The 27,144-nt window shown below is 39.5% G+C and overlaps 1 protein-coding gene and 1 long non-coding RNA gene across 15 annotated transcripts in view; one reads left to right on the top strand and one right to left on the bottom strand.

Annotated features, from left to right (window-relative positions):
* The window catches only part of LOC309378177, a 116,166-nt gene that overhangs the window by 17,721 nt on the left and 71,301 nt on the right, over positions 1-27,144 (bottom strand). Inside the window, exon 3 of one of the 2 annotated variants that reach the window (XR_014171845.1) lies at positions 16,376-16,427. The exons of the other annotated variant lie outside the window; for it this stretch is intronic. This is a non-coding gene — a long non-coding RNA (uncharacterized lncRNA). The remainder of the gene's footprint in view (positions 1-16,375; positions 16,428-27,144) is intronic. 2 annotated transcript variants of the gene reach the window in all.
* SOX6 (SRY-box transcription factor 6) overlaps positions 1-27,144 on the top strand; it is a 451,295-nt gene that overhangs the window by 393,079 nt on the left and 31,072 nt on the right. For all 13 annotated transcript variants that reach the window (XM_081925936.1, XM_081925935.1, XM_081925934.1 and 10 more), the window contains 3 exons: positions 1,844-2,024; positions 6,105-6,289; positions 23,792-23,900. In XM_081925936.1, the coding sequence (XP_081782062.1) occupies positions 1,844-2,024; positions 6,105-6,289; positions 23,792-23,900 (475 nt within the window). The remainder of the gene's footprint in view (positions 1-1,843; positions 2,025-6,104; positions 6,290-23,791; positions 23,901-27,144) is intronic.

Below are 27,144 nucleotides of genomic sequence, written 5' to 3'. Positions count from 1 at the left end.
CATAAGAGTAGATGTACACAGATTTTTGCTATGTGAGTTCCTCCAGCCCAATCTCCCCTCATTTCACTTGTACAAAAGACACCACAAAGCGAGTGAATACCTGATAGTTATAATTATATGACTATGGATCTGCTTATATCAGTACCAAATTTATATTTCCCTTGTCTAGATTTACATGCATGCCATAAATTAGAGACTGACACATTAGTGTTTTTTTAAAAGTGCTGTAAAACACATCCCCAAAGTATAGTCTGACCTTTGTAATATTTAACAATAATATAATACAGTCGTACCTTGGAAGTTGAATGGAATCCTTTCCGGAAGTCCGTTTGACTTCCGAAACATTCGGAAACCAAAGCACAACTTCTGATTGGCTGCAGGAAGCTCCTGCAGCCAATTGGAAGCCACGGAAGGTCCGTCGGACATTCGGCTTCCAAAAATAGTTCGCAAACGGGAACGCTCACTTCTGGGTTTGTGGCATTCAGGAGCCAAAACATTCAAGAACTATGCTGTTCGAAAAACAAGGCACGACTGTATCTAGTTCCACTTGAACTATGTCAAGCTGTATGATGCACAAGATAAGAATGGGAGGTTTAATGAAAACTGTAAACATATTGATAAGCCTTGCTCTGCATAGCCTGTTGAATTCTAAGATCACAATACAGTATATCTTCTTTTTCATTCATCATGTTGTCTAGCTATAGACAATACTGCAGATTGTAACAGAATTCCTTAAAACTTTCCAATCTGATCCACATAATAGCTAATAACTTGATCTTGCACTCTATTGCTGTAAGACATACCACATAGATTCTGGCATTAAAATCCATTTGCCCTACAGTGGGGCAAATGCTTCAGCAGTGCTATCGTGGCAGTAATTGCTATTGCCTTTTTTTTTTTAGCCTTTGCATCATACAGCAGTGTCATGCATGATTTTTGAAGGTTGTATCTCTGGTGGCTCAGAGTACTGCATTCAAAAGGCCCTGGCCTGAGCTCTTGAGGCCCGGTGAAAAAAATCACAGTCAAGTATCAATAATACTAGATGTGTTCAGATGGCAAGCAAGATACAGCTATGTTGCTTAGATCCTATTTTAATTTAAATCACAATCAAATTCCATCCAATAGTAGTAACAGGGTGCTTGCTTTGGCTTTGTGAATTCTAGTGCCTGTTAATGCTGTAGGATCAGGGTGTGAGAATTTCATCATGTTAGGGTTATGCTGGAAAATAAACTGCTGTTACAACCTCTCTCTCCCCCTCTCTCCAGATTTTTAGGGGGGGATGCAGAAATGTTTCACAAAGATATTGTGACCAAAAAGTCTTGTACAAAAAAAAACAAAGTCAAGGATATCTAGGCATAAACAAATATAAATGTTTAAGGTATTAAGTATATTTTCCTGTTTAATTTTACCCATAACCCCACCATTCACACACATATATACAGTCTGTTTTGTAGTTCCAGTAACTTTTCAAATAGGCCCAGTAAAGCAACACAACTGAGCTGCTAGAATTTTTCTTAAATAATTCTTTGTAAATGCCCTGGGTTAATTTAGATCTCAGAAAACACATTAGGAAATTAGGCAGTAATGTGAGCTAATTCAAATTTTAATTTGCCAAAAAGAATGATCCAGCTCCATAGTTAATGTAAATAGAGGCATAGCACAGAGAAATTAATGAGGTTTTCCTTTCATTGAATCTTCAAGGAGTGTAGATAATTAGCTTCTTTTGTTATTATTGCAAGGAAATGCAGCATTGTCTAGGAGGTGTAAAATAGCTGTGGCTTCCAAAGTGATAATGTGTTTCATTTGTCTTTTTCTAATAATTATTTACATTAAACTCTTTTAGGATGATGCCGCACAGCCACTGAATCTTTCAGCCAGACCTAAGACAGCGGAACCTGTCAAATCCCCGACGTCACCAACACAGAACCTCTTCCCTACTAGTAAAACCAGCCCCGTGAATGCAGCCAATAAAAGTGGAATCCCCAGCCCTATTGGTGGAACTCTGGGAAGAGGATCTTCTCTAGGTACTCAGAAGGGGAGAAATGCTGGGGATTTAGCATAGGAATGGGCTGGCAGGCTTTGTATGGTCTACATAGTTAACTACTTGAGTGCATGCTCACACTATATTAGCACTTATGAGATAATGCAACTCCATAATAACTTATGCTGTGATAAATTTGTTAGTGTTTAAAGGGGCCACAAGACTTTTTTTTTTGCTTTTCCTGCAACAGGTGAACAAGATTATCCTCCTTGAAATTATCTATGTTAGCTGAGCCTGGGTATGCAGCTTTGCTTTAGAACTTAGAATGCCATGCTGGAACGGACCAATGTCTATCTAGCCCAATATGCTTTGCAGTATGAAGTCAGCAGATGAGGTGTTATTGGATGCCAGTGGCCATTAGCCCCCAACTATCATTGACAGTGGTCAGGGATAATGGGAGTTGTAATCAAGGAGTAACTGGAAGCCCACATGTTCCCCAACCCTGAGCTTTGTACTCCAGCAGCATCAACCAGTGTTTCTAGCTTCTTCCCACTCCTGATTTGGGAAAGAAACAAATTACTGTCCTTTGAGGCCATTGATTTCTAAAGTTTCACTAAAAAAACAAAAAACACTTTTTATTGATTTACCACATCCCTCAAGTGCAAGCGCACACCCTTATGAACAGCTCCTGCTTGTTTCTGAAAATCTGTTGTGGTGGAAATGTGATTGGTGGTACAGTTCACACAAGGACAGGACACCCCAAAACCCACACAGCACAGTACTTTTCCTCATCTAGGGACAGGTTCCTCCAGTACTAGGTTTTGGTGTCTCTACAGGAGTGACCTAAAAGTAGGGTTTCTATAGTGCAAAAGAAAACACATTTATGGTTTCAGCAAGACAGAAAAATTACTTTCTGTAGGTATTTTATTTTTAGGTGCTTGCACTATTTTTCAAAATGATGATATAGCAAGTTTGTATTATAGAATTTATACCATCCTATTGGGACATGGAAGAAGAGGATATAAGCATTCTGTACAGTATGCAAAGAACAGCTGTTTGCATTTTGTTCTATATCATTACCTTATTTTTATCATCATCATTACACACACACACACGCACACAGACACACAAATCCCTATTCTCAATTTTCCTGTATGCAGTAGCCAACTGAGGTAGTCATAACCTGCAGAGCCTTTCTATCTCTTTAAAGAGCTCCAAAGTTTCAGAAATGATGCTTCTTTTGCCGTTTTCTCTTTCCCTACCCGCTCTCTTTTGTTGGGTCATGGCTGGCATCAGGAGTCATCATTGTTGGGACTCTAACAAGGCTCACACTTTAGAGGAAGCCAACTGTTGATCCCTGGAGCCAGCTCCTCCCCCTGCTTCTTGCTATTGCTGACTGTTCATCTACCCTTTCCAGATGAGAAAGCAGTAGCAGGAGGAAGGAAGAGGAGTAGCAACTGCCACAGTTTCCCTCTGGACAGTGGACTGGGCTGGAACTCCCCCCCCCCAAAAAAAATCTGGAACCAACTGTAAATCAGGGGCGGGCAGACTTCTGGCTTGTGAGATTTACATTGTGTTTTTGTCTAGGTCCATCAATGAGAGCCAGGTGCTAGTCTTAGATGGTAGAGCGAATGGCTTACTATGTCCCCTAAGCCAGACACAGGCCAGACATGATATATCCAAGTACAAATCTACATTCATGTTGGGGATTTGAAACACAACTCTAAAACTGTCTAGCGGACATGGCCAAAGGAAGGCAATTAATATTCATATTTCACAGAACAGGAACACTGAAACTGATAAGTGATTAGTACAAAGCCAACCACAGCAGAGAAATATATATATATATGTGTGTATATATATATATATATATATATATATATATATATATATATATATATGCAGGTTTTGGTGTCCTCGGGTGTCTTCCCGTGTAAAAGTTGGGGTGTCTAGGCGACGTTTCGACGAGGTCTCACTCGTCATCTTCAGGCTGGTGCTTTCCTCTCTGCCCAGAACATTGGAGGCTATACACCACACCCCCTCAACAGTATTTATAGGAACTCAAACACTGAGATCCTGCTCTGTTCCAGTAACAAGAAGCCGAAAGCACCAGCCTGAAGATGACGAGTGAGACCTCGTCGAAACGTCGCCTAGACACCCCAACTTTTACACGGGAAGACACCCGAGGACACCAAAACCTGCATATATATATATATATATATATATATATATATATATATATATATATAAGATAAGAGTTTTTAAAGAAACAGGATACTTTTCTGGGTAATGACCTGGAACTATTAAAGACTGGATAAATATGGAAACAAGTTTATGAACCTGAAAATACTCGTATCATTTCGTATTGGGTTCTCCAACATTGCAGGATCATTTGGAACATGAACAGTCATCTATGTAAGAGAGGGTTGTGATGAGACCCCTTTCAGGAGGGAGTTCCAGAGTCGGCACAGCCACTGAAAAGTCCCACTCCTGGTCCCAAATAGGCATATTGGGGGTGGGGGGCAGTAGGCAGGTAGGTTCATGTGAGAGAAGGTAGTCCTACAAATATCCTAGTCCTGAAACATAATGTGCTTTAAAGGCCATGGCCAGCATTTAGAAATGGACTTGGAAACAAATTGGAAACCAATGTTTGTATTTTAGAAAGGAAGTCCCTGAATATGATCCCTGAAAATAGCCTAGCCAAGTCATTCTGTGCCAGTTTTTCCAAGCACACTTGACAAGCAGCTCTCCATAGAGCACATTGCAGTAATTCAGACTTTGTCCTTGCCAAATGGGCAGTCTACAGAAACAGGCGTTGGTTGCCCCTACTCTCCTCCATGAGCCTAAGCTGGGCAAGAGCACAGTGACTTCAAGTTTCCAAACACAGAATGATTTTTGTCCTTTGGTATAAACATAGAAAACCCTTCCAGAAGTCTATTCTTTTCTACACTCAAATTCATCTGCAACAGCAATGAGAGTTTATTTAATTCCTACCCTGACTTGTTTCTCAATCAGAACTGAATCAAAATGTATTGTCTCAGTGTATTTACAGCTCTGGACTTTTATTTAAGTGCTATCTCACATGCACTCACACACATGCTGTAACATGCCATTCCATGACTAGAGTGCCTTGAATCCAGAATTATACAATCACAACAGAAGACTAATTAAAATTCACATAGTATTTACCTGGACACCTGGTATTCTGGTTGCTTTTCTCATGCCCTAACCCAAATGCTGCTTCATTGGGCAGAGTCCTTTTGTTAAGTGCTTTGTGTGATCGCAAGTCACTGTTATCTTGTTGGGTAAAATTGTCCCCTCCCTGCTTCCTTCAATAAAAGACTCTCAAATCTTTTATTTAACAACATCTGAAGCGGTGAGTGTAGTGGCCACAGGCAAAGTGATCTTTAGGCTAGCTGGTTGGGAGGAGAAAATAAAAGAGGGGCCACTCCGTTATTTGTCCTACCCACATGAATTCATGGAGAGCTATTAAAAATAAATATAGACAGTTGTAGCATTATGCAAACATAATGTCATGATGTAAGTATATATTCATAAAATAGATATAAAAACAAAAAAAATACATGTGTACGTCTTTATAAATGCATTGTAAGAATTTATGGCAAGCCATTCTAGGTTATGAAATAGTTTCAGTAAGCCATTTAGTATTGGCTGTGCTATACTGACAGCTCTGAGAGGACTAGTTGTAGCTCAGTAGACATTCATCTGGGCAGAAAACAAATCTGGATTTATGTCCATGTCTTAATTATTGGTGCATGTATTTAATGAACAGTAGACAGGGTGATACCCAACTTTGTGGAAGTGTTCATCACCTGCAGTCCTCCACCTCTTTAAAACGTGCCCTGGAGGATCCCCAAACCCTCCAGAGCAGATCCGGGAAGCTCACATGGAGCTTCAGTAGGTGCTCTTCACACTCTTCATGGTATTCCATTGACAGATGAAAACAGTAGAATATTTTTAAGTTTGCATCACCTGGAATAAGTAGGTGGTCTGCAACGATTAGTTGGGTGTGTTCAGTCTTTCATGCAAACAAAGAGGAAGTTTTTTTAATGGACTGCTTTCAAAAATATCCTTAAATAAAGATTATCTTTGTTGTTTCCAGACATCCTTTCCAGTCTTAACTCACCTGCCCTGTTTGGGGACCAGGATACAGTCATGAAAGCCATTCAGGAGGCTCGAAAGATGAGAGAACAGATCCAGCGGGAGCAGCAGCAACATCATCATGGCCTTGATGGAAAACTTCCTGCCATGAATAACATGGGTCTAAACAACTGTAGGACTGAAAAGGTACTGTATTCCTCTCCTGTCATTTCTTCTGCTCATTTTTATTTGCAATTCTATCCAGCCAGTGGTCTCTGAACCTCATGTTGCAGCTTCTGCATTTCTAGTTTTAATCATCTTTGATACTGACAAAATAGTTATTCACTATGTCATATAGTTCTATTTTAAAAAAGACAAAACTTCCTCCTCTTACAGGAAGAAGGAAATTTAGACTCCCAAACATAAAATCATCATCATCATCATAATCATAGGGCTTATATACTAGCATTCGGGTTGGGGGAGTCATGTCTGATGAAATGAGTGAACATAAGAGCCTTGATGGAGCAGCAAAAAGTTAATCTAGTCCAGCATCCTTCTTTCCAGTGGCCAACTAATGCCTATGGAAATTCTATGCACTTTCTCCATGTCATGCAAAAATTTTATAAGTCTCTGTTACGTCACCGCTTACTTCTTATTTTTCTATATTAAAGAGCTCCAAATGCATTAGCCTACCTAAAAGGGAAATATCTGGTCTTAAGTAACCATGACAGAAGCAGAGGAGGGTGAGCACATGGACACGATGCTTGTTCCCAATTTAGCAATCCTCAGCCAGAATAATTGCATATGAACTGGGCTTTATTTTTCAAACTGCTGTCCAAAGCTGCCTTGCATGAAATCCATTAGCTCAGCATTGTGTGCAGTGACTGGTAAGAGCTCTTCAGGATATCAGACAGGGCACATTCCCAGGCCTACCTGCAAATGCTGTAGATTGAAGCAGGGACCTTCTGCATGCAAAGGAGGTGCTTTACCATTGAGCTGTGCCCATTTTCTCATGCTGAATCAGGACAAAAGGGGAGGCAACCGTAAGCACAACCTTCATTCTGATGTCTGTCTTTCTGTGAATTTTAGAGTCAGAATGGTCATGGCCTTTTAATGAGTAATCTGTTTCCAGTACTGATTTTTAAAAACGTGTTCTGGGAAAGTTACATAGGAATAGTAACTAATAATGGTGCTGTTGATAGGTTGTTTGGTTTGTGGCTTGGTACAAGTGTGGTGATTACGGGACAATTTACTCTACTTTATCCTCTCTCAAAGGGTTTTTGAGAAGTTAAAGTGAGATAAGTATGTACTGCAGTCATTTGGTATGAAAACAAAGATGGAAAAAACCCCTGTCTGCAGAGCACCTTGATGACTTCAGCCTTATAAGAAACAACTTCAGATCAGCATGCCCATAGTTTGAAGCCATTGCTTTCTTGCAGTGATCTGTTCCAGTCTCATCACAACAAAAGCTTATAGATTTTTAAATTTTAGTTATATTGATTTTTCCTCTTAATCCAAACAATATCCAAACAATATTCGTCAACAGCCAAGAGTTTGTGACACTGGCAGCTGCCTTCAAACTGTTTCCTCGAGAGGAGAGTAGGGTTCTGAGATTCATTGCCTATAGTTGCATGCACAAAGGGAAAATAACCCTGCAAATAGAACTCTCAAAGACAAGATGCCTTTTCATTTGCATTTTATATGTTGCCTTATTACATTTCTCAGAACAACAAGGGGAAAAGGGTCTGTGTCTGTAAAAGGGATTTGCTTAGCCCCTTGCCCCTAGAGGATTAACAGTGGTTTGCAAAACAAATTCATAACCTAATAAATATTTATTTGCACAAGCTTTAGTTTAAATGATAGCATTTTAAAACTCATTTAATACAGATTATCGCTGTGAAAGAATTCTTTGTAACATGAAAGAACTGAAGGTTTGATGTGTGACGAAGGTCAACAGGATCTCTGGAAGTCCAGACTTCAGATTCCAAACTGACCCCAAATCAGAATGGGGAGCTTTTAGGGCTTGTTTATAAACCTATGTTTGTGAAAAGCACTGAAAACTGTCAGCTAATTCCACTGGCCTCTAGAATTATATAGACACCTATAGTATTACGAAAAACAGTGCTTATATTAACAGAATTTCACAGGACAAGCTGCTAAATCATGGGCAGATTGATCCACATACTACATGAAAAGTGATAATCTGGCTACAAACTTCTATGTAAAATGTGCTGTATACCAGTGCATCAAAAATCAAGTAATACATCTTTGAATTGGCTGTCTTTTGCCTAGACCAATTTTCAGTACTTCTTTTCAAAAGGAGTTTCTGAAGTTTCACATCTAAATCATTAGGTTTGCTTCTTCAAATACCAGCTAATGATAAATCTTTTTTTAAAAAAACCAAAACAAACCACCATCTGTTTGCCTGACAAGCCGAATTCAGTTGGTGGCGAAGTTCAACTGACCATTTGCAGGATTTTTTTTTAGTTCAAATAAACTTGAAACTGTTGTGCAAAGGAATATTCTCCCAAGCTCAGCCACATAATTTTGAAGTCTAGCTGTAAATTTCCTTTGAATTGTCACATTTAAATCCATTTTTCTTTGCATTAATTATATTAATTTTAAAAAGCATCTTATAGTTTTATGAAGATTTATACAAAAGTAAAGGTATATTTTTAAAAACGTAAAAGTTAACAATTAGGTGATGCGATTTTGATTGTGTGGGGAAACCGCCACAAAATGCCACTCTGTATAGAGCCTTAAAGGCTAGAATAAGCACTTTGAGATCCCAGAAGCAAATCGGAAGCTAATGGAGCTACTATGAGATTGGAGATATATAGTTAGACTTGCAAACATTTGGATGAATGGAAGCTTCTGGGCTCTCTTAAAGGCAGACCCATGTAGAGAACATTACCATAATCCAGAGTGATGTGAGATATATATATATATATTTCATTCTCCTTTCTGTCCTCTCTGGCAATGCATTCTTTGCTTTTTTTCTTAGTTTTAATAGCCTTTTCTAAATGGCATGTCTTCATATTTTTGCTCTTGATGCTTTTCAATTTCTAGCTTCATTTTTAAACACCAGAATTTCAAGCTATATTTCAGGGGCAATGCTTTAAGCAAAATATTTGTTCCAACAATAAACCCAGTAGTTTACTTTTCTGCATGCATATCCAAGAAATAGCAATTACAATTCTGTAAAACACTCAAATCCTTTTGATTCTTCATCAGCTCTCTTAACAAATATTTGGGCAGTTTGAAACATCACTGGTGTAATACTGCCCCCTTTTATTAGAAATGAAAAGCATGCTGGACACTTGCAATCTGTTTGAGTCACATGGTTAATTCAAATATATGTGGCTGTATGACACTATTTAAATTAGGCATAGGATTAATAATATTGAGCCATGAGAACCACAGCGCATTGTTCAGCTGCAGTGTGTGAGGCTTTGTCTTAAGTTTGCTTTTATATCATGGCATGGGAGTTTCTTGCTCTTTTTTGTATGCAAACACAGTTTTGAGAGAAAAGGTTTGGCTTCTTCATATGCATTTAATTACCATGTTTGCTTGGAATATATATATAATATTTCTAAATCAGTTTCGCTCCCCCCATCTAGAACAATGGGCCACACTGCTGTTTTTGGTGGCCTGATCACGAATTAAATTTTCTTTTGAATAGCTAAATGATTACAATACCGCTCACACACGCTGAAGTGCTGTGCCGAATGTATCTGATGCAATTAGAATTTGATCATGTAGAAATGCAGAATGGAGCATCTTATGGAAAGGTGAGCCCTGTGACTTTAGCAGTGTCTTTTAAAAGAGATATTGTAGTCATGGAGACTTTCAGCAAACAGGTTTACATTTGTGGTTCCATTTAAAAATATTGTGGTGATAGCACTGCTAGAAATAGCCTAATTTCAGATGCTTTCATGAAAGTTATCCTTTATATAAATACATAATCCTGAAGAAATAGGAGCAGTCTTAAGGCCTAATGCCCTGCTTAGTGGTGGACTCTGGTCTGGGAACCTGGGTGGGTGTTGAACAAGGTGGCAAGGGGAAGGCAGAATTTGCAGTGAAGAACCAGAAGGTATGAGAAGGGTGTTTAACCCTTTCCTGCCCACCACTTTCTCCATGCAGCTTCCACCACCCCACCAGCTACTTTCCCCTAGCAGGATCTCAGCATGTTTCTTTGCTGCATGGCAGGCCTATACAGGGACCAAATCTAGTTGCAGTTACAGATAGGTAGCCGTGTTGGTCTGCCATAGTCAAAACAAAAAAAATTCCTTCCAGTAGCACCTTAAAGACCAACTAAGTTAGTTCTTGGTATGAGCTTTCGTGTGCATGCACACTTCTTCAGTGTGCATGCACACAAAAGCTCATACCAAGAACTAACTTAGTTGGTCTTTAAGGTGCTACTGGAAGGAATTTTTTTTTGTTTCAAATCTAGTTGGCTGGCCATGAATTAAAAATAGAGAAGTGGTCAAGGTTGAGTGTTTTGTTTCTGAAGTTGTCTGGTGACAGCTGGAGCACTTTCTGAAGTCATCTAGTTACATACACACTCTCATTCACCCTCCCAGGCACTTCATTCTCTGGCCACTGCATCCAATCTCCCCACCCGCTGACACACCACCTCCCGCCCTCTGAAACACATGATTAGGAGCATCGCAACACCAATAACAGCTAGACCAGGCACACGGGAAAGGAGACAGGTTGAAGTCACACACCCATGTTTCTGATGTACAAAAGATTGCTCATCCTTCAGCGTTATTAGCAGACCCTTGGTCATGATGTCTTTGGCAGAACCCCATCCTCAGTCCACCATCCCTTTTAGCACACTCCATTCCTCTCCACCATCACTACTGCTTTCCTTGCCTCAGTCTCTCCCACTGTATGGAGACTTAGGTCCATCCAGTCCCGGCTGACACCTAGAGGAAGAGGGAAGGTGGAATCAGCTGCGGTGCCTTCCCTCCCTCTTTCCTTTGAAGAAGCAGCAGCAAAGGACAGGGGCTTTGGTGGTTGCCAATGAGCCTCTTGTGGGGCAGGGCCCTATCCCAGCCCTGAGAAATAGGAAGCCACAGCCAGATGGGGTCCCCCACCCTCCAAATCTTACTCAGGCTCCACACCAGGCATACTTGAAGTGATATAAATATTGCTAATCTCCAGTGTGATCTTTTTTTGTAAGGAAAAGAGCTGGTTGAAGTATGTGTGAATTTTTTGTCATGCACATTCCTTTATTCCAGGCTTGATGTAACTTTGCATACAATAATGCTGCTTTTCTGACACTAGCAGCAAGCAGCACTTGTTTTCTTCCTCAAGGCAGAATTAATCACAGGAAAACACAGCAGTTATTGTAAATACAAGGGAAGAACATGGCATAGTGATGTTAGCATCATTATTCCATTGTCATCCACCCTGTGTCTTTAGAGGCGTCTTAGTCTTCCTTCTGAGCATTTCCAAAGATTCCTGCATATAAACAAAGTGTTGCTAAAAACATATGCTTCAAACAGACAGCAAATAGTACAGAACTGAGCAAATAAACGCCTAAGCAATTCCCACTCCCTCTCTGCACCTAGGCTAAATGCAGATTGCCATTGCAGCAACAAAAAGCACGTGTACATTGTATACCTTGGGGTGACATTAAAAGTGGTAAAGATACGGTAGTTCTGTAACTGACAACTTAACTTGATATTATAAGAAGCACAGAGGTGCTGCCACTCAGTCTCTCTTTCTTTCTCCTTTCCTGTTGTGTGTGGGTCAGAGATAGATAACCAACGGTCCTGCAAGCAATTTTTGCTAGGCCCAGCTAGGAGGCAGGGCTGGAAGCAGAGGACTGCTGTAGGTAGTTATTTAATAAAACAATTTATTCTTCTCATTAAGCAGAGAACATTCAGCTTGCTCACTTATGGAATGCTGAGGTTCCTCATATGAGTTCAGGTCCTACCTCTTGAAGTTTTCCAACCAAATCATCCAATTTCCCAGCCTTAAAATGGAACTTTACACCCAAATCCTCTCTGGAGGGTCAGCAGAATCCCCAGGACAGTGAGGTGGGGAAGAGAGTGGAATTGGCAAACAGAAATGCTTGCACTGATGAAATAATTGGAAGGGTGTGACAGTGAATTCCTCCCTGTTGCTTGGATTCTTTGAAGTACATACATAAGGGGGCCGTGGAGAATAATTTTCTCACTTGCTTCCCCCCTCCTGCACCCCACCAATATGCCTTTCATGATTGTTCAGGAGCCTTTCTGAATGGGGTGGGTTATGGCTGACAGGGGAGGTGGGAACTACTCAGAATTGGTTTCAGGCAACTTTTGTGAAGAGGGGGCTGGCAAGTATGATGTGATGCAGCCCCGTTGTTTGTTGTTTCATCCCTGCAGCTGACAGCAAATGGTGTGAAGTGAGGCACAGGACAACACACAGTGCAGTGACTTAATATCGCTCATTGTATTCATAGAGACATTACGAGAAAGGAAGGAGACCAGGAGCAACAGGAGCTCTGTCTGTGACATCTGGTTAAGTTCTGAAACACAGAGAGATTGCTTTTGCAAACACTTTACAATATCACTCTTAGTGAATATATGAATCTGCAAATCAATATTTTTAGTTATAAGCATGCATCAGCTCCTACTTCCATCTCAGGTTTCAGACTGCACAGATTATTTGGAGCATCTATATTGCCAGTCAGCTTAACTGCTGGTGTAACTATTATTAACAATGGAATGGGGCAATCAGTTAAGCATTCCTGATGAGAGAGAGAGAGAGAGAGAGAGAGAGAGAGAGAGAGAGAGAGAGAGTGTAGTCCTAACAATTTTTTAATCAGAAGTAAGCCTGTTTGATTTAACTGAAACTTAATTTATGGGTGTGAATTTCAGAACTCAGAGGCTTAGAATATGAACCCCGTTTTAAAACTGGGTTTCATTGCAAACTAGGTCCACACCTATTTCATACCTCAGGCCTAACTTGGAGTAGGTTCTCAACTCTTTGAACCAGCTCATCTTGCCACTTCACCATCCTTCTCAAGCAAAGCTAATCTTGAAAAGTTAGGAAATGGCTGTAGGGAGAGCTCACTTGAGATAGGAAGGGCCTTTTCGATTGCATCATTAAGTTCTGATGGGTGCATCCTTTCCTGCTGTAGTATATAGCTGATGCAATTCCACCTGCCTCTCAACCTAATTTATTAAATTGGGAGCCACAGGAGATTTAAATCCCATGCACACTGGCAGGAAATAATGCTCAATAACATGTGCAGGAGCATCCAGACCTTAAGGATGAAGCCTTCAAAGCCTTTCCTGTCTCCAGTGAGTCTTCACGCTGCCAGTTTCTCCTTCATAAAAGCGTGAGTTTTGGGGGGAGTAGGACACTAAGAAAGAAGACTGGGATACACACATCTGAAAGTAAGAGGCATTAACAGAATTCAAAAACACATTCTAGCTAGATAAAAGCACTTGGCGGTTGGATAGCATGGCTGGTGTGGCCTAGAGAAGGGGTGAGGCCTAAGAACAGTTAGCCATATTTGGCCCCTGGGCATGGGATTCTGTCTATTATGTAGTTTTACTGCCAAAGTGAAGCCGTGTTAGTACCTGTAAACTGCAAATATTTGAAACTGCCTGGGAAATTGCTGAAAACACTTTGGAGTATCTAGGGCAGTGATGGCCAAACTTGGCCCTCCAGATGTTTTGGCCTACAACTCCCATCATCCCTAGCTAACAGGACCAGTGGTCAGGGATGATGGGAATTGTAGTCCCAAAACAGCTGGAGGGCCAAGTTTGGCCATCACTAATCTAGGGTATGGGTGTTAGAAATTACTATTAAAATAACAGCTGCAGAAGTCAGTAATTACCCATGCCTTGTCAGGATGGTATTAAATGGAAAGGTCTCCTCTAAAGTAATACATTTCCAGATCCTAATGCATGGTAATAATATAAAGTTTGTCCAATATAAGGTTTGTCCCACATAATTCATCATCAGCCTATTAAATCCTAGTATCCTGACATTGGCAGTGGCCCAGATGCAACCAAATGAAACAGTCCTATAATATGTGCTGATAATGAAAGGAAAGGAACAGCTCAGGAAGGATGGGAGGCCATTGTATCCATAAGGTGAACAGCTTATACTATGAAATAATGTTTCATCAAACCTTTGCTGCTTCTAAATTTATTTACCAATATAAAATCTTTGAAAGTGCTTACTTATAGTTTAGGCTTCAGATTGGCAGCCTCTGTTTAGCTTACAATGCAGCATGTCAAAAACTCCCCTTTTCTCTTTCCTTTCACTTGCTAAGGGGCTATTTCAGTTGGCTCAAACCTTTCACTCTCAAGACCAGTAGAACTAGATTAATTTCAGCAGAATTAATGTGTTACCCTTTTGTGAGAATTAGTCTGCGTGAAGTTTTGGCTGAACTATAGAAAACTATACACTTCTCTTATTTGAAACAAAGGGTTAATCCCAAAGTGTTTGGCTACCGCTATGGATCATGCTTTTGTGCATAAATAAAACTATAGGAACCACATGAAAGCAGTGGTTGGGTTACCACACAACTGGATATGCTTAAAACTGAATGCTTCGTAAGTCTAACTACTGGGGAGCTGCAAACTTTATAAATAACTTTGCAATTGGTTAAAACCATATTAAAACCAGATGAACAAAGACACAACGTGTTCTATTTAAAGTGGGGAGGGGGTGGTTCAGTGAGTGCAACAATCTTGATGAAAGTAATCTAACTGGAATAGGTCTATAATTTAGAGGTGATGGCAAGTGTAGCAGTAGTTCAGGATTTGTGACTATATGCTCAGAGGTGTGGAGGACTTAAATCAAAAAGTCTTCCTTAACCGAGAAGCAGATGAGGTTTCCTACCCCCAAACAATGTATCTTGGGGGGAAAATACTGTTATTGTCAATCCCCCCGCTCTTCCTCCCACCTGCAGCTTCAGTCTTCATCAAGTAAAGTGCTCTTCAAATTCTTTGGTTTAAAATAATTAACATTTGTTCTGTTCTGAACCTTGCGCAGTACTTTTGCTAAATATGGGGTTGGATCCAGAGAGCCATTAACAATGTGAGAGGCTGTGGGGGAAGGAGGATACATGTATTTATGGGAATGCTGTTACTCTCTTTGAACATCTGAAGAAAGAATGCCCAATTCTCTTTAAAAAACCCAAGGCAGTGCAAGGAGGCCAGTGACAGGTGGGGAGGCTGAAGCAGCCACACTAGTTGCACAGCCCTAAAGCCACTGCTGTACTCCTTTTCCCTGTTTTGGGTGAATTGAGAAGAATATACACCTGGCCCAACCGGGTGAATATCTACATCTTTTGTTCATCTGATATAGCATTTGGATTGTGAGGGCCATACATGAATCCGCTTAATTACTGGAGTCATGTATCACAAGCCAAACTTTGGATGTCCCACATATAGGGCTGTATCCAATGGGACTTCCATGTGCAACAGAACTTCTCAGACTCTTCTTCCCTCCAACCCCCTAGGTGTCTACAAAATTAGCTCCACGCGATTTAGGGACCCTACAAATTTGGGAGGGGAAGGAAACAGAAGCCCTTTTGCACCAATGGACACTGCATTGGATACAAACCATGATTTTGTGTTTCTCTTTCCCATTTTTGTGAAAACTGAGCCTACCTCTTCTAATCCTGATACTTATACAGTCATACCTCAGGTTACAGCCACTTCAGGTTGCGTTTTTTTGGGTTACGGACTGCTGAAACTTGGAAGTACCGGAACGGGTTACTTCCGGGTTTCGGCGGTCACGCATGCACAGAAGCGGTAAATCACGCTTTGCGCATGCATAGAAGAGCCAAATCGCAACCCACGCATGCGCGGATTGCGAACACTGTGGGTTGTGAACATGCCTCCCGCACGGATCACGTTTGCAACCCAAGCGTCCACTGTATATATAATCCTGCACACTTATATAGACCAATAGTAATCACCGTATTTATCAGTTTATCAGTACAGTAGTACCTTGAGTTACAAACGCTTCAGGTTACAAACTCTGCTAACCTAAAAGAGTTACCTAAAGTTGAGAACTTTGCCCTAGGATGAGAACGGAAATCATGTGCCGGTGGCGCAGTGGCAGTAAGAGGCCCCATTAGCGAAAGAACGTCTCTAGTTAAGAACAGTTTCAGGTTAAGAATGGACCTCCAGAACGAATTAAGATCATAACTAGAGGTACCACTGTAGCTGCATGGAGGGTGCAGCTGATGATTTTGTGTTGAGGCCTATTACATTGCTTGCAAAAACAAAAACAAATCAATTAATAGACAACAATTTCCACGGCACTTACCTTGGTCTGATAAGAATCCTCACATGTCCATTTTTAATGACTCTTGCTGTGCCTAGAATATTGTCAGAGATTCCAAGCATAGAGTGATTTAATTTGCTAATAGCCACTGCCACAAAGTAATGGAAAGTCTTTGGACAATGCACAAGTTGACCTTGCAGAGAAAAATGGAGGTATTTGTAAGTTTTTCCAGAGCACTGTTCTTTGTGCACTAGTTTGGAAAGCAAATCTATATGTCTGAACCAAGCACAACTATGTTGTCATGGCTACCTTAAGCCACTTGCTTAAAAGTCTGGAGTTTTGTCCTCCATTGTTTTGGGATTTAATGCCCACAGAATTATGCTATGAGTGTAGAAATGACAAGCACTTTTTTCTAGAAAAATATCTAAATAGGTTTTGAAAACATTCCCCTTCTGTTCATTTATTATATCTGTACTTGAACAGAGGAACATGCATACACACATAAAACATTTTATTTGTATGCTGTCAAGGTGGCTTACAACATGAAAAAACGTACATAATTACAAATATAAAAAGTAGCCGTAAACAATAAATAAAACACACAAAAAGTACACAACCAAACTGAAAAAAATTCACATAAATCATAGCAACTAAAAATGTAGATACAAAATATGAATATCAGTAACAGCCACAACTGTCCCCCCAACAGCCCCTTAAACAATTCCCTAACCAAAAAGTCTGTTCAGCAGCCTTGGCTTTTGTAGCTGGAGTCAGTAAGGGCCCTGCCTTCGCAAGCCAGTTGGGAAGCTCTTCCAGGACTCAGCCAATATGGTTTAGGGAAGGAACAAGCGGGAAACAAGACACTGGTGTTATTGTTTCTTGAGTGGGCTTAATATGGAATAACTTAACTTTAATGTATCGTGCATGTAAAGACAACATCCTGGAATTGTCTGCACACTTTGCAACTGGAATACTGTCCGCAGAGTGTGTAACAGTCCCAAAGGCATTTACTCTGTGGCTTCTGTAAATGACCCACATTAACAAGGAGTCTCAAAATTGGCTCTTGAAATAAATGTTGGTAACTACTAAGTTAGACTCTTGAAATAAAAGGTATTACATCACTGTCCAACTATGTATGCCATTTTCCACTTCAGCGTCTGCATACATAGCAAGGGGGGGGGGGCGGGAACGACATGTTGAAATAATTTGAGGAATGGTTATAGTCTGATCAGTCTTGGTAATCCAAAAGGGAGGGGGCCTGGTGTATTATTACATTTCATATATTGTTTTTCAAGAGATGAATGCAATCAGTCATCTTCTTTCATATGGTTTAAACACACACACACACACACAAACCCTTGCCTTGCTGGCAAATAAACTGTTATTTAAGTACACAATCCACTGCTGTACTGAAACAGTTTTGCCAAACTTGTCCAAGTATTCTCACATGCTTAAAGATGGTATAAATATCATTTATAGCAAGCCGTTTACTTCAGACTATATGGAATGGTTTCCTGCTCCCCTGATCTAAGTGTCCCAGTTTACATTATGGCCTTTATGGCTTCTGTTTGATGGAGTGATCAGTAAAAATTTAATGACACTATAAAATAATAAAAATGTCATTAATTTACCACGGATCTTGGATGCAGTGGTTGTAAAGTTACATTAATAAACAGAATATTTTTTACAACAAAAAGCATTGTTACGTGGGAAAGAATAAATAACACACATAAATTTGGGAGCAATTTTACTGTTAGCGCACACATTATTATGGAATAGCCAATAAGTGTATAAAACATAGTATATAAAATTTTATGAAAATATATTGTGCACATCAAAAATTCAGCTTTTACCTAAGTGCAGAGAAAAGCCATTATTATGTGCTTACTGTTATCATTACTTTTCTTCCCCGAGATCACAATTTTATATTTATTCTACTTAGCTGAAGTTTCCAGCAGCCTTCTCTTTCTCTCTCTCCGCCTCCCCACCACCACCCACTCCGATTTTTCCAGTGGATGAGCAGGCTTCTTTCCCTACTTCCTTCAGTTGACTACACTAGTCCATTTCCCTTTTACACCCAGGAGGAAAGCATTGATCATTCCCACCACAGAAGTGTGGAGGAAGTTATTAATTTAATGCAAACTTAAAAATAATGCTGGAGTAGGAGACTGGTTTGGTGACTCTGGAAATAAGGGGATAATAATCTCACAGTCCATCTGTCATCACTGGGGTTGCTCCATCATTGACTGTGATAACATGTGAATATGACGGATGGCTCAGCTTTGTGGCTTGGAACATTTAACATTCATCAGTGCTCACTAAAGGGGGCTTTATCATTTAAATATCTTTATTTAATATGCAACATCTACCTCATAGATCATCATTTCAAAGCACTTAACCAACGGTCCTGCGACACAGCGAAGCAGGCTTTAATTTTTTTTCAATAACTTTTATGCTGCCTGCATGTTTGTGCCTGACAATGCATAAATAAGTGCCTAATCGTGTCACTGAATGGAAAATGAAGGTTTGGTTGTTAGTAAAATGAATCCCGTCCCAATGTGTTGTCATCCCAAAACCACGAAAGTAGCAATGAGTAGGTTTCTCTATATCTCCAAGTAGTCAAGAGTCCATTTTGTACTTAGACATAGACTGTGCACTTTAAAAGCATTAGCCCTCTTGGTTTTCCAGGAATCATGATCTGAGTTAGAATTCTGTTCCGTGTTCATTATGCCCCATGGCGTAATGCACTTACTTTACTCAAGCTCAGGGCCTTATGCCTACAAGAAGTAGTTTAGTTTGAAATAAACAAAAAATGAGCTCAGGGTTTCCTGAGGATAAATAAGCTATCTCTATGATGTGTAAGACAGGTGTGTGGTTTTTTTTAAGTAAGTAATTTGTGTGTGTGTGTAAATTTTCACAAGTATGTGCTATTTTCAGACATGAATATCATTAAATGAATATGGACATGCATGCTTATAAATAGGAATTTAAATAGAATTTGGGTAGGTGCATGAGAACAGCGTACACAACTGAACGTATTCTAAATTATACAGACCATTTCCTATTAATGAATTTGCAATTTGTACTCCTTTATAATTTGCTTAGTTTAGTTCAATTACAGATGTATTTATTTACCTGACTGTGATCCCTATGTTTACTTGGAAATAATTCCCTATGTTCAACTGGGCTTTCTCTCAGGTAAATATACATAGGAGTCCAGTCTAAATTGTTCTTGTCTTCAGAAATACACTTAGGTTTGTATTTACCAATTATGCTGTAATAGCTTTTTTTTTATTTACAGCTTTTCTGAAAATTAGTTACTATTGCTATGAGGTATACTTTTAAGTGGAAAAATGAAACCATACATACAGAATTGTAGCAGTCAATATATTTCAAAAGAATGAGACATTGAAGTTTATTACAGAATCATAGATTCACCTCAATTCTTTTAGGTATTATTACCATGTACGCTTCTCTTCCTCCCAGTTCCTGAGCCTTATCATGTAATTTTCCCTTTTCTCTTTCAGTGTCAAAATATTGATATTCTTTCAGAAACTTTCTTTATAACACAGAATATTTTCTGGAGAAAATCAAAGGGAATGAATGACTAGAAGGATACTTCAAATGTGCATATTGATACATAGAAGGTTCTGTTGATTTTTTTTTTAAGTGGAGTGCTATTTTCCCTCCCCCCCCCCCAAAGCACACACTTAGGTTTTTGCCATGAAAATTGCAGGTGTCACATTAACACTCCTTATAGAAATATTTTAAATGCAAATATTAGAAAAAAGAAAGAAAAGAGAAACAGTGTACAAAATGCCAATTACTTCCCAACTGCAGGAACTTAAAGAAAGGTCTAATCCAACTCTTCTATTTTAAATGTGGGTCCCCGGGGGACAGGGGGTAGAATCATTCCTTTGCACCAGCAAAGCAAGATCCGTTCTGATAGTGAGGTATCACTATTGGACCTTATAGCATTATTCAACTGAATGTTGTGCCTGCCTACCTGTAACCAATAGTTATGTTTCTTCTCAGTGCTCTTTGTTTCAGTATTTTTGCATATCACAACAGCATTATCTCAATACACCTTATAAAAAGGTAAAGGTACCCCTGCCCGTATGGGCCAGTCTTGCCAGACTCTAGGGTTGTGCGCTCATCTCACTCTATAAGCCGGGAGCCAGCGCTGTCCGCAGACACTTCCAGGTCACGTGGCCAGTGTGACAAGCTGCATCTGGCAAGCCAGCGCAGCACACGGAATGCCGTTTACCTTCCCACTGGTAAGCGGTCCCTATTTAACTACTTGCACTCGGAGGTGCTTTCGAACTGCTAGGTTGGCAGGCGCTGGGACCGAACGGCGGGAGCGCACCCCACTGCGGGGATTCGAACCGCCGACCATGCGATCGGCAAGTCTTAGGTGCTGAGGTTTTACCCATAGCACCACCCGCGTCCCGTTCAATACACCTTATAGTGGGAAATTAATAATGACAATATAGTTTTTCAGCAAATGGGAGACTTCAAGAAACATTGAAAATGGTTGAATGTTAAGGTTATGCAAGCAGAGTGATGCAGTAAACACCTGTACTTCAATTTAGTATAATGTTGGTTCCCACCCCCTGGCCCGCCTGTTATTATTTAAACATTTTAATATTACTGCACGTCACCCCAATGTCTGCCCAGCGGTGCAAGATTCTTGGTAAACCAGGGTTTGTGTTTTCGTTGGAAAATTAAGGCACAGAAGAGAGGCTGTAGTGTCTTAGGAAATATGGTTTATTTATACATATTCACAACCTGCATCTAGATAGAGTTCCCAACACTAGCATCACAAGAGAGTCCTTTGTTGCCCTCCGAAGCAGCCAGCACAAATCTACAAGTAGATGAATCAGCCATGCTGTCTGTTCCTGTGGCAATGGCTTCTTCTTCAGCCCTGTATGGCATTCTACCCACTTCCTGCTTCTTCTTCCCAGAAACTCCTTGCAAGATACCCCCCCCCCCTTTAACATCATTGCCCACTGCCACCCTGGCAACTTCCATTTGCCCAGACTCGAAAACCTTGCTTTGATGTATTGATAACTAGATATCAGCACCTTAACAACTTCTCCCCACATGATGACCTGGCCTGGAAAAGAAGCTTAGTCTGCATTTTTACACAGTGCCTGGCATCTTTCCTTAATACTCCAAATATTAGCTAAACAATATTTTAAGAATCTAAACATCTTCTTGGTTACCGAGAACTAATTAGTAAGCAATTGTTTCCTGAAAACGATCTGACTAGAACAGCAAATCCCTCCTGGGATAGCTCAGTCAGTAGAGCATGAGATTCTTAATCTCAGGGTAGTGGATTTAAGCCTCGCACTAGGCAAAAAGAGGGGGTTGCAGGGGGTTAGACTAGATGACCCTCAAGTCCCATTTCAGTGCTACAGTTCTATTATTCTAACCAACGCAGAGAGATTTGAGCAAACAAGTGAGAGCCACTTTGCTTGTTAAGACCAATACCAGGTTCCTTAGCAATTCTTTAGGGAATAAACTTGGTACTGTTTTCCTTCTAATGTGTAAAATGCTCAGTACAGAACTAGGTCATTGAACAATAGAGTGAACAGCAATCAGCAATCTTCTTCTGCATAATGCATCAAGTATAACGTACAGAAAACTGTTCACAAAACTGAAAGCTGGCATTTCATGTCTGTAAATTCAAGATGACATGACATTTAATAGTTTCATAATAATGAACAACAGTGTTTTGTTCATTCTCAACACAATGCCAAGTTCAGTCTTAAGAAGTATCAACAAGACAAGAGAGAGAACACATTGGTTTTTTTCCACGAGAACAATACATTAATGATAACTATTTAGCACGTTGCTGCAGACAGAGTACCACTGAGGCTACCACTGTCAGAAGATATGTGCTGCCATATTGTTTCAAGGCTCTTGTCCTCTCATATTTTGAGGACATAAATTGTCTCTTGATCTAGTTTTACAGCAGAAGTTTACAGCACACAGAAATGTTGTTTATTCTGGGAACAAACACAGCCCTTTCTTTTTCTTGCTCTCTCTTTTAAAATTCCCATTGAGTTTCAGTTCAAATTTCTAGACAAAATAATAGTACCATTTCTGTCATCTAGTATTCCTTCTTTGAAATACTTGTCTTTGAAAGCCTCTTGCATAAAATTCAGACTTGTGTTTTCTCAAGGGTTCCAATGCAAACGCATATCTCGATGAGAGGAGTGGTGGTTGTGCTGGTGGTGATTTTTCCATTAAACTAGCGAGTTTTAGTAGAAAGTGCTTTTTAAGTTTTGAATTTTAGCGTTTTTTTTCCAAATGCCAACATCTTTCTCCCAAGGTCATTTAAGAAATATAGGACTGTGCATTGTTCTTGGGCATTGCCCACTGTGGGAACAGGATAGTGGACTAGATGGACCATTGACCTTGTCCAGCAGGATCTCCTTCTTGTGTTCTTAGTAATTTCTAGAGCTTCTGCCGCAATCCCTCATTTCTACACCACAGTAATGCTACCTACCCTACTTTATACTTACCTGAACTGTAATGGGTTGTTTATTGTTGTTAGCCTCCCTGAGCCCGGCTTTGGGCGAGATATAAATAATTTATTATTATTATTATTACTATTACTATTATTATTATTATTATTATTATTATTATTATTATTATTAAAGCTATTGCCTAGCAATAATCAATTTAATTTTTGACACAATTATTTGTTTCATTGTGTAGCAAAATACATAGTGGTTGTGGGTTTTCTGTTATTAAGAGATTTAGTGAGTCAAAGGTGTTAATAAGCTAACTTCCAAAAGCCAGTTGGTACATTACCAAAGTGGTGGTGCTGCTACGTCCACATATCTTTGCCCTTATATGAGAGGAATGTAGGATAGGATAACTTTCCACACTGGCATCACCCTTTCCCTGTTGCTATGGTAAATAATAATCTTGTAGACACCTTCAACATGGGCTCCTCATTACTTTAAATTTAGCAGCACAGGAAGCAAGCACCGCAGAAGAGTCAACCATGGTGCTAAGATAACTTAGGAACTGGCTTGAATATTAATTCATCATACATTTAATCAGTACTGGAGGGGTATTGCATATTTGAAAACTAGATTTTGGACACTAAATTCTAAACTGATACCTGCAGTTAAACAATATCTGTGTTCTTTCTAAAAAAAAAAGTATAGCCTGTATCTGTTACTAGTACTAGCTCATGCTTAGGTACCAACTGTGGGATTGGGCAATGTAAGGAACAAAGATTTACCTACCAATATGACTTGCAACCTCTGTTAGATGGACAAGAAGATGTGGAAGTGGAAATCAAGAAAGGACTGACATATTAGGGCAGGGGAAGTGCAGGTGGTAGCCAGAGGGGCAGGGAAGTATAATAGAAAATGAATACACTCAGGATATTCAGATATGAACAGACTGGAAATCTTAATGTTCCTTTCTCTTCGGCAGGAAAGAACACGCTATGAGAATTTAGGCCCACAGCTATCAGGGAAGCCCAGTGAAGATGGAAAACTAGGCCCAGGAGTCATTGATCTTACAAGGCCAGAAGATGCAGAGGGTGAGTTGCTGTAACAAATCTATTGAGCCACTGAGCATTGCTTTCCTTGAGCTCCTTAAAGTTGGATGTCTTAAATGGGCATTGTGCAGCTAAATTCCCATGCACAGCTTTGAGGCATTTTGCATGGATTCTAGTGACATGTGCAAGTATAAGTTCTAGTTGTAAAATGGTTCCATACAATATGCATTCTCTGCTCTCATTATTTACATTATTTACACTCTGGTTCAACTCTTCTCAGAAAGCTCTCTTGAATGAGTTTGTATGTCACCTCAGATGGGTGGCATGTGCATTTAAGTGTTCACACAAATAGTGTAATGTTTATATGGTGGCCCACAGATCATATATCAGATTCCTTGAGTAGGGACCTCTGGTTTTGGAGCAACCTACACTCATGGAAGCTGACTGGCCACATTCTTAATGTTTTGCTGGATATATTGGGTAAACCTCATATGAGCAGTGAAATGTGCATATGGGTTGGCTCAGGTAATGCAGAAATGTTCTCCTGTCACCTTCAGACATATGATTAATCCCAGCATTACTATCCTATGCTGCCCCAGATCCAAACAGCTGTAGAAAAGTGGAGGCAGTGATGCTGAATTCAGTCAGAGACTACAGATGATCACTTCCTCACATATTCATAGGCAATATTCAGTAATCAGCAAGTATGGCCCCTGGTCATCTTAAGAGACCCTGCAGAACTTTTAAGCATATGTTATCATTACGATAATGAAGAAAAGAGCAAGGAAGTGGATTATCCAATTAATTGATCAATTGCTGAATTAATTAGTGAAATTTTAATTGGAGATGCCCAGTATAAAAGGATGTGGAGTGCTGGTAGTTGTGCCAATTAGTTCAAGGAACATGCTATCTTTGCGAAAACATACTTGCACTGAGATCTGAAGGGTTGTAGTTATGATTCTGTTTAAGCCTATGGAAGAATTCCCATTGATTTCAATGGTCAAGGACTGCACACTGTAATGTTTATTTTAATTAGTTACTTGGATTGATCAGTTAAAAACAATGCCATTAATCAACTAAAAGCCTTTAATAGGTTGACAGCTCTGTTGGAAATTACGTTGCTAATTGGTCATATTTCAGGTTAGCTTTTTCTCCTTGTATGCATATTATTTCCAATATTAATTGTTTAAACTTTTTATTTCATTTGATTTTTTAAATACAAAATAAAACTGTAATAAAAGAAAAGAAATTAATCAAACAAACAAACAGCATGGCAATATAGTCCCACCTCACATATTCCTTTTGGGATAGAATAATAACTTTATAATCTTCGGATAGGCTTGTACATTATTTGCATAATATGAAATGAAGAGAATAAAACATATTTGTACTTGCTTTTCTGGCACGAAGTTACCTCAGGGCTTCCCTAAATTAACTCATTTCCCTCTCACATCCTTTCACTTTCTATATTTGCATAACACATTATGTTATTTAGATGATTGTAGTGACAGGTCAGCCTTTCAAATAGTTCCACTTAGTTTAGCTAGCTCCGTCAGGAAGAAGTGTTCAAAATAGCCTACCTCAATTTGGTGTCCTCCAAATATTGTTGGGCTCCTACTCCCATCAGCCCTAACCATCATGGCCAATGGTCAGAAATGATGGAAGCTATAGTCCAAAGCACCTGGAAGGCACCAAATTGGGGAAGACTGGTTTAAAACAAATCCTTGTGATCTTCGAAATCATATACTGTGGTGGGTCCTGAAGGAATGCTCTTAGGACAGAGCTCCATGGATCATAAAAAATCTAATAGCTCGAGGTTGTATTTTTGTTTCATTTTCAGTATGCCAGCAGTGCTTTTGACCGGAATTTGGCTTTTAAGTATTTCTTTTATAGAGAAAAATTACATGATTATAAGTAATGTAAAGCCATTTATTTGGCTCTAATGTGACTCTAAGTCTGGATGGCTTCATACACATTTGCAGCAGATTTAAAAGTGTAGTCATTGGTCAATATATGCCATGTCCATTAAAGCAAATTAAACTTAAATGTTCTTATACATATGGTTTAGAGGTGACCTAACATGAGAAAATGTTGTTTGGAGCTCTTATAATTATTATCCTGTACTCTTTTGCCTAAAAGGCTGTAAAAGAAGCTCCAAAAATTAGTATTATTAACATCTACTGGGGTGAAATTATGTTATGTTCTATTAAGAATTTTTTTACAGCTACATTCAAACTTGATGTGTGTATCATATCCTGCAATTGTCCTTCCTAATATAAACTGTGTAAAAGAAAGGGGAAATGGCAATTGAGCTTTAATTTTTAAAATGTGGACATTTTCTTAAAGATCTGAACTAGTCTGAATTTTCAGGACTAGTTAGTTGGCTGCCTTTAAATATGTGTGTGTGTGAGAGAGAGAGAGAGAGCGAGAGAGAGAGAGAGAGAGAGAGAGAGAGAGAGAGAGAGAGAGAGAATGAGAATTTGCACATAACACCTACTTTTGCCCATTTTTCTATCTATATAATGATTCTACCTGCAAAATTTTTGTATAGGGGTATAGTGAGCAGGGAAAGGGGGAGATTTGGATTGGATACAACCCGTTATCTATGTGTCTATGCTCTGCTTCTGGTTCCTCCCCAAACTGCTATGGGGGAGGGGAAGACTTACGTGCACACTTTTTCTTTTATGATAATTGGGACTGGATAATTTTTGGAATTCATGGGGGAAATCTGCTTCTTAAGAAAGAATTAATCATGGAACTCTCAGGTAATGTGGTCCTTACCTGGAAGAACTTCCTTGCAAATGCATTATGTTCTATTGGTGAGATTCCCCCCTTCAAACATTTAGCATCAGCAGGTTATTTCTCAAATTCTAACCATACATAAAAACTGTGCTTTCCTTGTGGAACAAATGAGATGGGAGTGGGGATTAGACTAAAAGCTAATGTCACAGAAGCACTGCCTTCACTCTGCAGGTGAAGTCCTATTACTTCAGGTGTAGATTCAGAATGTAAGAAAAAAGGTTGCTTTAAACAGCAGATACCTTTAAAATATGCAATTCATATGTCCAAAACAACCCTACTGTAGGCATGCTCACTTTGTTATCTATAATGAATAATTTTATTAATACTTTAGGTAAAATTTAAAAAGGGGATTGTCAATTTAACAAATGAACTGTGCCTTTATAAGCCAATTCCTGATTAACCGTTCTAGTTATTACATTTAACTTAATTTATATATCGGGAAAAAATCATCAACCTTTTGTGGAACCCGAAGGAAAGGCAGCAG

Source organism: Podarcis melisellensis, assembly GCF_964234715.1.
Source record: "Podarcis melisellensis genome assembly, chromosome: 1".
Classification (NCBI taxonomy): domain Eukaryota; kingdom Metazoa; phylum Chordata; class Lepidosauria; order Squamata; family Lacertidae; genus Podarcis; species Podarcis melisellensis.
The sequence above is the reverse complement of the archived record's forward strand: the minus strand, read 5'-3'. Positions and strand labels throughout refer to the sequence as shown.